This window comes from Artibeus jamaicensis, unplaced genomic scaffold (genome assembly GCF_021234435.1).
Source record: "Artibeus jamaicensis isolate MK-2021 breed Jamaican fruit bat unplaced genomic scaffold, CSHL_Jam_final contig_484, whole genome shotgun sequence".
Lineage (NCBI taxonomy): Eukaryota > Metazoa > Chordata > Mammalia > Chiroptera > Phyllostomidae > Artibeus > Artibeus jamaicensis.
The window spans coordinates 9,000,885-9,015,808 of NW_026521859.1; the positions used below are offsets into that span (position 1 = coordinate 9,000,885).

At 47.7% G+C, this 14,924-nt stretch overlaps 1 protein-coding gene across 2 annotated transcripts in view; it reads left to right on the forward strand.

Moving 5' to 3' along the window:
• CLIC5 (chloride intracellular channel 5) overlaps nt 1–13,292 on the forward strand; it is a 149,917-nt gene extending 136,625 nt beyond the window's left edge. For both annotated transcript variants that reach the window (XM_037142579.2, XM_037142578.2), the window contains exons 5-6: nt 1,783–1,967; nt 8,533–13,292. In XM_037142579.2, the coding sequence (XP_036998474.2) occupies nt 1,783–1,967; nt 8,533–8,700 (353 nt within the window). In that variant the 3' untranslated portion in view covers nt 8,701–13,292. The remainder of the gene's footprint in view (nt 1–1,782; nt 1,968–8,532) is intronic.
• Nucleotides 13,293–14,924: the final 1,632 nt, after the last annotated feature.

Consider the following 14,924-nt stretch of genomic DNA (forward strand, 5'->3'; position numbering starts at 1 on the left):
TAGGCCTCTCTTACCAGATGTCACAGCAGTGCTTGGACCAGATGACTTGGGCACAGATTTGAGTGGCATCCTGCTCAGGTCTCCGAGGGGAATTTGGTTTCAGAACTTGCAATGTCTCACTTCCCATCACACATCTCTTTCCCTTGGATGTTATCAGTTGGTCGGATTTCTACAGGTACTCTATTTGATTTTTTCCTCCGTGATAATTAAGATTTTGTCACAATCTCCCAAACTGAGGAGGGTAGAAGGATTTGAGGAAGCCAACAAACCCAATGTAAATCACACGTGCTTGGAGTGGGAGGGAGTGTAATACGCTTTGCTGAGCGCCCACCCTCCGCTATTGCTCCTGAATAGGTTTGCAACCCCGTCACGGTCTAGACAATCGCTAAGGGGAATACGAGCATTTTTCCCGGCCTTGCTCACTGTCTTCTCTCAAACTGGAAACACAAAGCGGATGATGAAGTATGAGTTCAAATGCCACACCAGTGAGAAGGGAGTATTGGGAAACCACGTCCAACCTCCAGCCTGTTTTTAAACATTCCAATTAGCATTCGATTGATTTATCTTGGGCCGGTGTCATTTCTTTGTCGCCAACAAAAGGCCTTCTATGAAAAGACAAATGCGGGTTATGTGAGGAGTGGCTAACAGAAAGCATATTTGGGAAAATCTGAACAAAAGACAGTCCACTGAGCTCTTCTTCCAGGGCCAGCACCCCCTTTTTATCTGCTGGAATTACCTCAGGACCAATTCCTGTGACCTCAGTGTCACGTGGTGAACCAGAGTCTGGGAGACACCTCTGTTGGAGCTGGGCTGGTGACACAGGTGCAGTGGCTAAGGAGTGACGCAGCCAGCCACCTGTGCCACCTGCGATCCCTGAGCTCGGCAGACAGTCCTGTGTTGGTGCCCTGGGACCAGAATGGTCTGTGGGGTTCCGGGTGGTCTGCTCAGTGACAGTGAGTTTCCGGAGTTCTCCTCTTGAGTGTTCTGTTCTGCTCTTATGACTAAATGAATGATTGAAGACATAGTTATTGAGGCAAGGCCGTCAAGGTCGTCTGCCGCATCATCTTCCTATACACGCTCATCCTTGGCAGGGTTCTGTGCAGCAGTGACCACACATGTCTGTGGACCCTGCCCTTCCACTTGGGACAGCACTGGTTTGGGGAACTTGCAACGCCTCACTTCCAGGTTAAACTCAAGCATGTCTCCCTCATCCCCTCTGGTTCTCTGGGGACAGCACACGGGGCCCCTCATTCTCCCATGTCTTGTCCTCCCAGAAGACTTGCCCCCTCCCTTCTCGGGTGGGGCTGGCCATAGTTAACGCCTCCCAAAGACCTCGAGTACTTCTCTGTCCTGGGACTGCTATGCAGTTGTTATTTATCTATTTAACAGCCCTTCTTCATATAAAATTATGTGGGTAAATTGTGGAATATTGGAAAAATATACATAAGCAAAACAGAAAAATGAAAGGTGACTCTTGTTTGCATCTTCTGAAGATAAGCATCACTAAGCTTTGATGTATAGGCTAATGGTTGCTTCTATTAGAACATCTATTATCTCTCTATCTGTGTTGAAAGAAAAGATTAGCTAGTGTCTATTGTTTGCTGAAGGCTTGCTTTCTCAGGCTCTTCTGCTGCACGGTGCTCAGGGCTGCCAGGTTATCTGGAGTGTGTGGGGAGCTGGCAGGGTGATGAGGGGACAGGGCTCCGGATCAGCGACTTTGGTCTGAAGACTGCGGCTGTATCTGGTGGCAAGGTTGACACTTTTTTTGCTGTTCCCTGCCAGCCCTGGAGAGAGGCCTGACCAAGGCTCTGAGGAAACTGGATGACTACCTGAACACCCCTCTGCCGGAGGAGATCGACGCCAACACTCACGGGGATGACGGCAAGGGGTCCCAGCGCAAGTTCCTGGACGGGGACGAGCTGACCCTGGCCGACTGCAACCTGTTGCCCAAGCTCCATGTGGTCAAAGTAAGAGACCTCGACCCACACAAGTGCTTGCCATGTCCTACCCCATCTTAGGCTGGGGTCACCTGTGAGGTCGAGCCAAGGACAGGGCCACCTGCTGGCCCTGTCAAGAGCCTGGGCTCCGAAGTCACACGAATAAGGTCCCAAAGCCAGCCTCCCCTGCATGTTGGCTGTGTAGGCAATCTGAGGTTCTGTTTTCACCTGTAAAATAAGCACAGGTTGCTTATCTCTAGGGCTGTTGGGAGGGTAACGCACATGAAGTGCACGGTATATATAATAGTTGCTATTTTTGTATCAAATATCTGTAGCACCCATCACTCCAAAGCCCTGTTCCTTGCCTCTTCCTCAAAGGTGTTCACTGGCCACCCATCTGTACTACTTGCGCCCTCAGTACGCACGTTTTCTTTGTGCTCAGACCTGCCCCCTCATTCCCCGTAGCAGCCCCGTAGGGCGGGCGGGCATTGTCTTCCTCCTCTGTCAGCTGAGATGGAGGCTGCAAGATGCGGTGTCATTTTTTTACAATTTTGCTTTCTGACCACCTTCCACAGGCAGCATAATGCTTTCCAGTACAAATCTGAAGATCTGTGAATTAGAAAGAAAAGGATTGTGAGGTCATCCCAAATCGGGCCACTTTCTGTGCATCCGTGACAGGCTCTTGTGCGGCAGTGACCACAGACTTCTGAGGACAAAGCGCCCTCGGCCTCACAAGGCAGCCCTGCCTGTTCTGGATGACCGGGGACTAACACAGCCTTCCGAAAGCGCTGTGTTAATCCGGCCCAGCCTGTTGCCCTCATTCTCTGCAGCAACACGAGGCAGGGCTGCTCTTTTTGCTTCATTGGAAGACAGCAGTGGTGTCCTCGAACGTTTTCTGAACTAACACTTCTCACATCCTTCCCTGACCCTCGTCAACCTGGAGAGGACTGCAGTGGGGTCACAGAATTAGACTGCTCTCTGCACACACACGTGTGTCTATTGTCTCGGTCAGACAGTGAGTTGCATGAGGATAGGGCCTCTCTCCGCATGATGATGGCCATATGGTGGCCCTTTCCTAAGCGCTCATTTATCATTTAGTTGTGTCTTTACGATACCCAGTTTCTGTCTGCCTGTCTCTGAGAGGAATCAGGTTCAATCACTCATCAGCTGGATATCTGCCTGTCTTTTCCAGCTGAAGTCCTCCGCCAGATATGCAGGCTTCCCTCCAACCACAGCACACACCAGCCTGAGCTGAAATCACTTCGCTGGCTGTGCACTGGTGTTCCCATGGGCTCCGTCTGAGCTGGGGGCTGGGAGGGAATGATGCATGCCGGTGCCGGGGCCGGGGCCGGGGCCAGTGCGCTGGGCAAGTGGAGCCTGTCGACAGGAAGACACTTTGGGTTCAGTGCCAAGCCAGGGGTCCGCTGTAGGTCTGGCCCCCTCTCTTTGAAGTTATTAATTAGTGCACATCCCACTCCACCCCCGAAACATCCTTTGTTCTCTTTTCCTGAGGAGCAATGGTGCCATTAAGGGCAATATGATTCCAATTCAGTCATACTTGTCATAGTGTAGGAAGACCCCAGTTCTAGAAGTCAGAAGACCCGAGTTCTGGTCTTAAATCTGCTACCAGCTAGCAGCACAAGCCCGGGGCAGGTCATTTACTCTTTTTGGAACGCATTCCTCTCATGCCTAAAAGAAGAGATGTGGATTCTACTCCCGCTCGCTCCTTTTTTTCTCTCTCCCTTCCGTCCTTCTTTCTTCTCTCTCACTCAAACATATACTGACTACGCGCTCAAGAACCGCCTGCTGAATATGGTAAACAAACGGATCTTCCAGGGCCTGTGCTCCATCCGACAATTTCTCCAGCTCCTTCCAGCCCTGAAAGACTAAGTCGCAGCCCTGTCCTTGGATGAAGCTTAGTGAGTGGTTCCCTGGGAGAGGCTGGGGACCAGAGAGGGGAGGGCCTGCGAGGGCACAAAAGCTGGGCCTGGCCTCCTGTCTCCTTGGATTTCTGCTGATGCAGCTTATCAGATCCCAGAGACCTGGCAGACCTCTGATGTGCAGAAAGAGTGAAGGGGGAGCCAAGGCACGCCTCCGGCTCAGCTTCTGAGGATGCCAAAGCTTAATCTGGGCTGTGGGAGCTAAGTGTTTGCATGTGAAAGAGCAAATTCAGAACATGAGCATGGAAGTTCCTGCAAACGTCAGAGCTTCCTGTGCAAATCCTCACCCCTCACTCTCATGTGTGCCCTCTCCTCCCCTCTCCTCTTCTCTTTCTTTCTCTCCTCTTTCAAGTTCATCTTCATCCGTGGACGCCAGGTGGCTCTGGCCCACGTACTCACTGAGTGCCTGGTTTGAACTTTCATTGTCTGGCTCCCTTCCAGGTCTCGTCTCCCCAGGTCAAGCCAACACCCGAAGAAACAACCAGTTTTGTGACTAAGGCAGGTCTGCAGATTCTGGTGGGGAGGACACGGTGGGCCTTCTGTAGCCTCCTGTGGGACCTTTGCCTGGCACTGTGACCTGTCCAGCCCCTGCAGCCAACAGGAAGGGAGATATAGACACAAATATATTTTCATAGATTGCATTTCTTCTGTTTTCACACTCATTATATAAAAGCTTGACATTATGTTCCATCATGGCGAGGCTTGAGGCTGCTCTATCTGTCAGTTGGTCACATGCCTCTGCTGCACGGATTTGCTTGTCAGGCTGCCTCTTCCAAGGCTTGTGGGCAGATCCAGGGGTCCCTTAGCTTGCAGTGAACAGAGGGAGACCAAGGAGAACTGGTGGTGGGTGCTGGCCCCCGCATCTCCTCTTGGCAGTGTCCTGCTGAAGGACTCTGACCCCATCTCTCACTTTTGCTGACTGGCCACACCTAAGCTGGACACGCCAGGAGGGCGTACCCCAAACTGGTTATTTTCAAGAAGAGAATTTAATATAAAAAAGTAGTAAGGAGCTACTACCCTTTGCAACAACATGGATGGAACTGGAAAGCATTATGCTGAGTGAAATAGGCCAGGTGTTGAAAGACAAATACCATATGATCTCACCTTTAACAGGAAGCTAAACAACAAAACAAACAAGCAAGCAGAAAAAAAACAAAGACACTGAAATAAAGAACAATGGGACAGTGACCAGAGGGGAGAGGGGAGGGAATTTAAGGGGGAAAAGGGGGAGGGATTTGGAGGAACAAGTATGAAGGACACAGGGACGAGAACTAAGGGGGGTGGAAATGGGAGGGAGGTGGGGAGCACGGGGCGGGGGGATGGGATGGGAGAAATAGACAGAAAACTGTACTTGAAAAATAAGTGAATAAAAATTTTTTAAAAAAGTAGTCAGTACTGAAGAATGAGGGAGATGAAAGGTACAATGAACTTCCACCTTTAGGCGGCATCTACTGCCTCTGGGGTGGGGTGGGGAGCAGCAAATGGAAGAGGCTGGAATTATTAAAACTCAGAAACTTCAGTGAGGGGCCTTGGACCTCTGGGCGGGGCTCAGAAGATGGCCCCTGGGACTGGGACCCGACCTTCGCAGTGGGTCACTGTTCCGTTCTGGCCTTTCTGGGCTGATGTGAATACATCGTGAGCGCTGGCAAAACAGAAAACTGGATGCAGCTGCTGGTACAGAAACAAAAAAAAAGACTGATCGGGAAGAGGAAACCGACAGGAAGGGTCAGGTCCTGCCTCCAGCCTTGGGCCTTTCTTTTTAGTGCCCCTGCTGATAGAGCCTAACAGGGGGTGGCAGGCGAGGCAGAAGTGGGATCTACACTGCTTCAGCCCCAGCGCCTCAAAGAAGCAAATACATGCAAAGGTCGGTTTGGAGAGGAGCAAAAACAGCATAAAAACTGGCCCTGGAGAGATTCTTTTTTTAAAATATATTTTATTGATTATGCCATTACAGTTGTCCCATTTTGCCCCTCATTCCCCTCCACCCTGAACACCCCTCCCTCACCATTCCCCTCCTTAGTTCATGTCCATGTGTCACAAGTTCTTTAGCTTCTACATTTCCCACACTAATCTTGCCCCCCCATCTATTTTCTCCCCACCATCTATGCTACTTATTCTCTGTACCTTCTTCCCCCTTCTCCTCCTCCCATCCCCCTGTTGCTAACCCTCCATGTGATCTCCATTTCTGTGGCTCCGCTCCTGATCTAGCTGTCCCCTTAGTTTGCTTTTGTTTTAGGTGTGGTTGTTTAGCTGTCCTTTCACTGTTCTTATTTTTTATCTTCTTTTTCTTAGATAAGTCCCTTTAACATTTCATATAATAAGGGCTTGGTGATGATGCACTCCTTGAATTTGACCTTATCTGAGAAGCACTTTATCTGCCCTTCCATTCTAAATGAAAGCTTTGCTGGATAGAGCAATCTTGGATGGAGATATTCTGAGAAGAGCTATTCCTTTTTCATTTACATAGGGCTGAGTTGCAAAGTGGAGAGAACTGTGGATTAGAAAGCACAGGCTGTAGTAAATATTAATGATTATTCCACACTATTGGTTGAATTAATTCTTTTCCTGTGTCAGGTTGTATAAGCTACTAAGTCCCTGGTGGCTTCAGTTTGCTCAGCGCTAAGGATCTTCAGTCTTTAAAATTAAGAAATCTGATTGCATTCGACACTAAATGCATCTTGATGTTAGGATAACTGAAGACGGTAAAGATTAAATACAACTGTTTATTGAATCCCTATTTAACATCTTTAAGTTACTTCTCTCATCTGCAGCATGGGAATATAATACACTCTGCCTTGCAGAATTATTTAGCGATTTAAGCAGCTTTTAAATCGCTCAAAGCAGCGCCTAGAGGAGAGCACACAGCAAACGCATATTATGCGGTTACTGTTATCAAGAGCATTATTGAGGTTATGGAGGGGAAGAGAAATGAAGAAGCTGTGGTTCCCATCCTTACACTGCTCACACCTAGGGAGGTGGGAGAGACACTACAACAGTAACTGTGATTTGGAATAGAATAGACCTTAGTGCTGTAATAAAAGTGCAAAACTGACATAGGGGAGGGGAGGGGGAGAATGCACCCTCCTCGGAAACGTGATCATAGCTACGAGACTGAGCTTTTCATGCCAGTGGGTTGGCATTGGCCTTCACTCAGCACAGCCTCCCCGGGGAACCAAAAAGAGGATGAAAGCTCAGACTGGCCGACCTGGGGATTCTCTAAGTGGGAGGATCCTGGGGCCAGTGGTCTGCGGTCCTCTATAAGAAGAAAGCAAGTGAAGGAGTCAGAAGTCAGTGCTTTGGGAAAGAGGCTGCCCTTTGTCATCCTCACCCCAACCCTTGGGGGGCTGGAGGAAGGACCAGCTAATGCCCAGGCCCCCCCCCGTGCACACAATGAAAACAAAGCATTCAGAATTTCTAGACGTTGACGACAAAACATTACACCAAGAGCAGGGTCCTTCTGGTGTGAGGCCCGTGTGACCACACAGGTCACACGTGTGTGAAGCGCTCCCTGGCTAGTGAGACCTTATAAAGGAGACCACCCTGACCCTCTCTATGAAGGAATATATGCAAATACGTAAAAGGTGGGTCTCAGTGAATTATGATCAGAGGTGATATTTCCTGAGACCTGGGTCTGAGTCAGCTACCTCTGTAAACATTTGTGTGTGTTAACTAATTTATTACTCCAAGGTTGGTTCTATTTACCTCCATTTTAGAGATAAAAGAATCGGAGCCCAGAGAAGTTAAGTAAATAGTCCCTGGTCACATGGCCGTTTCGTCCTACAGTCAGGACTGCAGCCCCAGTCAGCTGGGATCCAGAGCCCGTGCTTTTAACCACTGTGCTCCCATTTCTCTCGGCACAGACGCCCCTTCCCGAGAGCACTCAAGCCCACAGCCCCCCAGTCTGGCCAGTGAGGGAGAGCACAGAAATCACTGTTTGTTCACCATTAACACCCTAAACCTAGATGTACATCCCAACATCTAACTTACTTTTTATTCCCTTCTATAAATAAGGGTGCTTATGTAAAAGAGAATGGATAAGGGAAAATAGAAAAAAATGACTATAGTTCTATCAGTTGAACACAACTGTCGGCGACACCTTGGCGTGTATACTTCTAGTTACCACAGACATGTCCTCAAGCATGTTATACTGCACTTTAAGTTTAGTGGTCTAGTTTGGAGAGTTTTTCAGATCACTGGAGTTCCCGCTACAGCATCATTTTTAATGGCTCTCCAGGATACCACTGTATTAATATATGATCATGTATTTTCCCACTCATATGTTGCTGGATCCTTGTATTGTGTACCTTTTTTTTTTGCCATTTCAAATAGTCCTCTGATCATATGTGTGTAGCTAAATCTTTGTGTACATACAGGATTATTTCCTAAGGAGAAATCACTAGAAGCTGAATCACTAGGTCAAAGGACAAATTACATTAAGTTAAGAAATATAAAATAAAATAATACAGAACAAAATACATTAAAATAAAACGAGGAGGCAGCACCACCCCCTTGCATCACAGACATTTTGCTGCTGGTCCATCGCGAAGCACGGAGGGATTTTTACCGTGCGCACTCGCTGGGTCACGCTGCCACCGCCTTCCCAGTGATTCGTTTCACGTCCTCACACCATCTCTGTCCTGCCTTCTCTGTTGCAGATTGTGGCCAAGAAATACCGCAAGTATGACTTCCCGGCTGAGATGACAGGCCTGTGGCGGTACCTCAAGAACGCCTACGCCAGGGACGAGTTCACCAACACCTGCGCCGCGGACGAGGAGATAGAGCTGGCCTACGCCGACGTCGCCAAGCGCCTCAACCGATCCTGAGCGCGGCCACCCAACCCCATCACTGCTGCAGAAGACCTCAGCTTCTCTCAAAGGCCTCCGGCTTCACAAACTCCTCTCCCACGCTGCCTTGAGAAACTCTTTTCTGGTCAGGCTGCACCTTGCTGGCTTCATTAGAACTCCCGCCTGCTGTCCTCTGTGAAGGTCAGCGCCAACCCCGTCTGATCACGCAGGAATCTGCAAGCAGAAATGCTAGAAACAAACTCCCAGCCTTTGGGCCTTGTCTGAGTTCAGTGTATTTGGGGTCAGTGTTGGAGAACCCACGCATGGGATCGTCACCGGCCCTATCTGCCAACATCAAACTATCTCCTCGGATGCGTTAGAAATATGCAACGCCATGTCCACCTCTGTGCTCCTCTTTGTCAGTAACTCCAAGGCCAAGGACAAATGCCATCTTAGTTCTTATTAGAAAGAGCTCCCCTGCTCTTAGGGGAGACAGAGAGAGTGAATGGAGAGGAACTAAGCAGGCTGGATTTTGGCATCTGGCAGACGCACCTCAAGTCACTCACTACTTTCCGACACTCCTGTCACACTGGGCACTTTGGGCACAGTCTCAGTTTACCGCAGTGCTGTGAATGTTGCAATGCTATCGTGCACCTGGCTGACACGGACCTTTGTTTTCATGCTGCCCGGGCCTTGCCAGAAAAGGAAATCGGCATGCAATTCCAAATTCGGGGGACTGGGGCTGGGAGGGGAGGGGAGCAGTGTTGATGCCAAAAGGCCCATGGGGGTCTACCAGCCATGGGTTTGACTGCTTAGGGGTAATTGCTTTGTTGCAGGTTACATGCCTGGGTTTGACTATGTTTATCTACGAGTGAATTTTGGTCCATGAGAAAACAGAAGTGTGTGGGAGGTAGAGGGATGGGTGAACATGAAAGAGTCCTTTTTGATGCTCACCTATCTCTGGGAATTTTGAGGGCAGGTCTTCTGTCTCATGATCTAACTAAGTCTTGAACTGGTGATGTCATGTGACTACCAACCTTGTAGCAAAAACCCCAGAATTGGCCAAAAATGACCTTGCAGGCTCTCTAAGTAGTTTCTGGATGCGGATCTCTGTCTGGGTGCTCTCGGGCAGCCGCTCCGGGCTGACTCCACTGCAGCCTCTGATGGGTGAGTCACAGTGAGGAGGTGGTAGCATGCTCATGGACCCTTAGGAAGAAAGCCCTGAGTCTTTCTGACTGGGAAACCATGTGGTTTGAACTTGAGAAAAAAAAATATGCCCATCTGGGTTAATGTTCTTACCATCTGACTCAACTACCAGATGAAGAAAAGGAAACTTTATTTTAGATAATATTGCTCTCCTTAGTTGTTGTTCTTGAGTTTCACCTCCTTAGAAGCTTACCCTGCATGAGTGTGGGGACCAGTGCGAAAGAAACGAAGAGAAATGAACTGATCGTCAGCTCCCTCTCCCAGGGAACTCCCTGTGAGGAAATCCACCCACCACAGACCCTCACCTTCAACAATCCTCCCTTCTCTGGTGCCTGTCGGCCAAGAGCGAGGTTCCCAAACGCCGGAAAGCCCCAGGACTTGGCTCATTGCTCGGGGAGGGCAGAGCGGCATGGGTCTTTTCCATAGAAACATCAACAAATTCTAACCCAAGCAATCCCCGGACCTACCTGCCTCCAGGGATCTCTGAAGGAAAAAGTGGCCCGTTGATCAGAGCAGAAAGGGGAGGAAGCAGGGGGTGTCCTTCAGCCCACTGAGGAAGAGGAAATTTCTCAGTAGGACATTTTACAAGCCTGAGAGTTTTGAAAGGCAGAATGAGTTGATTCATTTCCCCCTCTGAAGGATCCTTCCCACAACTCCCTGGAAACCTGTCTCTGGAGGTGCTTAAAATGGAGAACTGGTGAGGAAATAGTCTTTTTTTTTACCTTAAGGAAAAGCCCCAAACTGGCCTCTTGGGGCATGAAAGCGTGAATGATCCCAAAGGACTTTTAATTTGTGTGAAGTCCTCTTGTCCTGGGAATTTGCCCCCCTTCCCTTCGCATCCCAGGCACCATGACCTCAGAGGCAGTCTGCTCTCCCGAGACCCACGGTGGCCCTGTTCTTGAAGCACATCCGCGTAGTGCAGCCAGGGCAACAGAGAAAACAGACGGATGCCAGGAGGACCGACTGCCCCGGAGGGGTTGGCAGACAGACACTAGCAGCCTTGATTTGATATTCGGAGTTCCAATAGCTGGCCAGTCTTTAAAAGCAGTCTTTAAAAACAAACAGGCCAAACCAAATCAATATTGTTGTTTCTAGATGTTCCTTCTGTGGCTGACTTAATTTTACATGAATAACAATATTAATAGGCATGGAGGGCAGATACATGATTAATTATAATTATTTAAAAGAGGGGAAGGAGCCAGAGATGGAGGGATACTTAATTCAGGAATATCTTTTTATTTCAACAGTACATTATCATATAATGCAACTATTGACTTAGAGATTCAAGTTCTTATGACCAGATTTATCAGAGTATTTTTAAATAATGACAATGTGCCCTTCTGATTCACTTTGTTTTTTCAAAAAAAAGATTTTTCTTTAGATGCTTCAGCCTCCTGGGGGTTTGGCCATGACCTTGTAGCAAATCATACCCCAGCGACAGTGTGGGCGGTTCTCAGGTGTCCCCAGCACCAGCTCAGGGAGGACTGGAGGTGTGCGGTCTGACCACACGCTCCAGAGCTCTATGACAGGATGTGACTCTTGTCATGGGTCTTGAATGAACACTAATCCCTCAGAAAGCATTTCAGTGTGGCCCAGAAATGGAGTTCATTTGGGTTGCGTTCTTGTTTTATATTTCACTTATTTCTCTCCTGTGACTGGCATGTCACTATTTTTTTGCGGGGTGGCTAAGTGGGAGGCTGAGGCAGAAACAAGAGTCAAACTCCGAGTGACTGTTGAATTTGCCCACCTACTCAGCACTGTCTACCTCTCTGGTTGGCCCAGAGTGAAGCTATTGGAGAAGATTTTAGTAACTATAAAAGATGAGCTAAGTAAATCTTGATTGATCCAGAGCATAGTGCCTTCTGTTGTTTGCCTTCATCTCTTGACAAAGGAGGCCAAATAAATGCCCTGACAATTCAGAATCACAGACACGGCTATGAGGATCTTGTCTAAACAAGGGATGGAGCTCCCCGGCACCAGACTAAGGAGTTGGAAAGTGAAAAACACTCAATCACTTTCTTTGGCCACAGGATCTCAGACTAGTTTCAACTCCCAAAGAAATGGTGGTGTCCCTAATGGTCACTTCTGCTGGTGGGGACAGTGAGGAGCTGGAATTTTAATTAGAAAAAAACATGTTTTCTAGCATTTGTCAAATGAAGGAAGCAACAGAAGCTCTTCACCATATCTGTGCCCACTGGCAATTTTGCCAACAGAAAATACGAAGCATCATAGAATTGTCACAAAATGGATCACTCCTGGAATAGAGCCTAAAGTTCTAAGAGTCTCAGGAATCAGCAAGATCTGAGGGGGAAAAAGGAGTGGGGGAGGCAGAGTCAGAAAGGTGCAGGTGTATTCGGTAGGAGCTTGTCATCATGAGAAACCCGTGGGAGTCTGTATCTAACATAAAGCCGGCCCAGAGGTAGCAGATACCCAGGAGGTACTGCTGTGTCTCAGCCCTGTTCCCGCCAGCCTGGAGCCATCTCAACAGCACGGTGTGAGTCGAGATGGTGGCGTCTCCCTACTTGCACGGGTGAAGCATTAACTTAGAGATGAAATTAAGACCATGATTCCCAAGGGATAACTTCCTTATTTTTGTGTATGACATTAAAAAAATCATAAGCATTAGAGAAAGAAATGTGCTTGTAAAGCATCCTGGTTCTGGTGTCAGGAGAACTGACGGAGTCACACTGCCGGCCTCGGGCCCTTTTTGCACACAAGGACGACTGTCTTCTGTTACTGCCCTTCAGCATTCAAACAGGACAACATGTGCCCGCCACACGCATGCATGTTTCTCTCCCTTTGTCAATATTCCTCTCCCAGCTTGGTTTCAGCATCCTTTCAGTTCATAATTAGGTATGATTAAGCGTGCATAAGTTTATTTAACATTACTTATGGAAATAGATCCAATCCTTCCATCCCTAACCAAACATAAAATAAAAGATAGCCACATTAAAGGGTTTGGGTTAATCTGTGTTTCTATGAAAGCAATCTGTTTTATGGCAAAGCATAGTTTTAAGGAGCCAGTTATCTAAGGTATATATTGTATAGCTAGAGATTTCACATATATTTTAAATATAAAATATCCAGCTGATTTTGAATTTGTCTTAATTTCCTGACCACCCAGTTGTCCCATTTTATAAGCTGGAGCGTTAACTAATTTAGCAAAAGATGCTTAGCTTTTATGACAGAACAAACATTTCATTTTCTAAAGACACTCCTAAGGATGGTTACTTGATTTTCTCAAGACCTTTAACTGTGTTGATAAAATACTAGGACTTGTTTCCAGCCTTAATGAATGTAAAATGCCTTTTAATGAAGATATTGCTGAGTGTTTTCCTCATCTGAATCAGTTATAAATTTGTCCCCCAGTCTTGATTGGTATTGATTGATTGATTCAAATAAAGTTGGTTTATTTTCAAATATGACCAGAGTGATCATCAGCTTCTCCTTTGAGGTGAGGGTTTCCTGTGCTGTTTTAAATGACAAGTATGAAATACTGACTTTTTTTCAAAATAAAGGTTGTTGTATTATTTTCCATTATAAAAGAAAACACAAACTTCCAGTTACAAAATAAATTTTTATAAAAGAAAATATGTTCAATCTCCTTAAAAATTAAAACTAAATAAAAAGAAAAGGCAGAAGATGAGAAGGAAAAGCAAAAAGCTTTTGACCTAGCCATCCACACACTGACTTTTATTTTAGCAAGGCAAAAGTTTTATCATAATACATGGCTTGGTAAAAAAAAAAGTATTCTGATGTTCTTTCATGTTTCTAATTTCAATTTCTTAATCTGTACTGTAGGACCTAGGGGTAGGCCAACAGAGACAGTCCAGGAGTGACTTAAGAAATACCTTAAAATACCGTTGTACCAGCAGCCAGGGCTTGGCCCTCTGTGGCCAAGCCCCCTCAGCATCCCGGGCCTGAGATGCCCACCCTCAGCACCACATCACTGATTCTGGGTTAAGGTGTCCGGAGTCCTCGGTAAGTTTTGCCGGAAGCCATCATAATACCTGATAAGGACCTCTGCAAGCATTCACTTTGCTGGAAGATGCGCAGGTCCGGGCAGTCCCTGGCGTCCTCCATGCCTCTCAGAACCTGGCTTCTCATGACCTTGGACGGGATGAAGCACCCGACTCAGAGGACAAGTCCTGGTGGGAGCAGCAGCCTCCGTTGGTGTAGCAGATGCTGTCAGTGGGCATCTCTCCAGCCTGCCCACCCCCGTCTTCCTCTAGCACAGCTCTGTTCGGGTCGGGAATCCAGCTCCCTAGAGCTCCCCTCCCCCAAGTTCCCAGCTACCCTCCCTCTCCCTACTCTTACGTAACTCAGGTGAGAGTGTCTCCAGCCCCCGAGGCAGGGGTGAGTCATAAATGGTTTGAGCCCATCCTCCTGGCTGTGTTTGGTTCCTGAGTGGGCTTTTGACCAAGTTCCACCCAGTATTGTGAGGGAATATTTGTTCAGGAACTTCTGAGGAAGCCCTCCTTGTTCTGAAGAAAGTGACTCCCTAAGTCCCTGCCTTTGGTGCTGCCTCTGGACCTGGGTACAGGGCCTGCAACTACTGTACCCTCTGGACACCATGACAGGAGAGCCTGGGGAAAAAAGGCAATGGCCTGCAAAGGCAGCAGGAATGGAGAGAGCCAGGGTCATTGATGGGACCACAGAACTGCTGAATGGGCAAACTCTGAAACTGGTTCTAATTCCACATAATGCATCCCAGGTTGTTTGAAAGGGGTTATGTGTTGTTTGTTTATTATTATTATGAATGGCCAAAGGCTTCCTAAGTGGCATATTAGCTAAGTTTCTTGTTGTTGTCACCAGCTTATTCGATCATCATATTGCTCACTCCCAAGGTCACTCAGGAGGTGTTCTGTGTTTCCATTGTTCTGCATTCAAACAGGCTGACCTGGGGCTGGAAGCCTGGGATACTGCATCCCTCTGAGCCAATATCATGACAAAACCCAGGGGCTAATAAATGGCAGTGACTGTGCCTTGCATTGAAGAGAACTGAGTGAAGTTGTGAATGAAAGTATCTCATTATACTGAAAAGTGTGAGCTGGGTC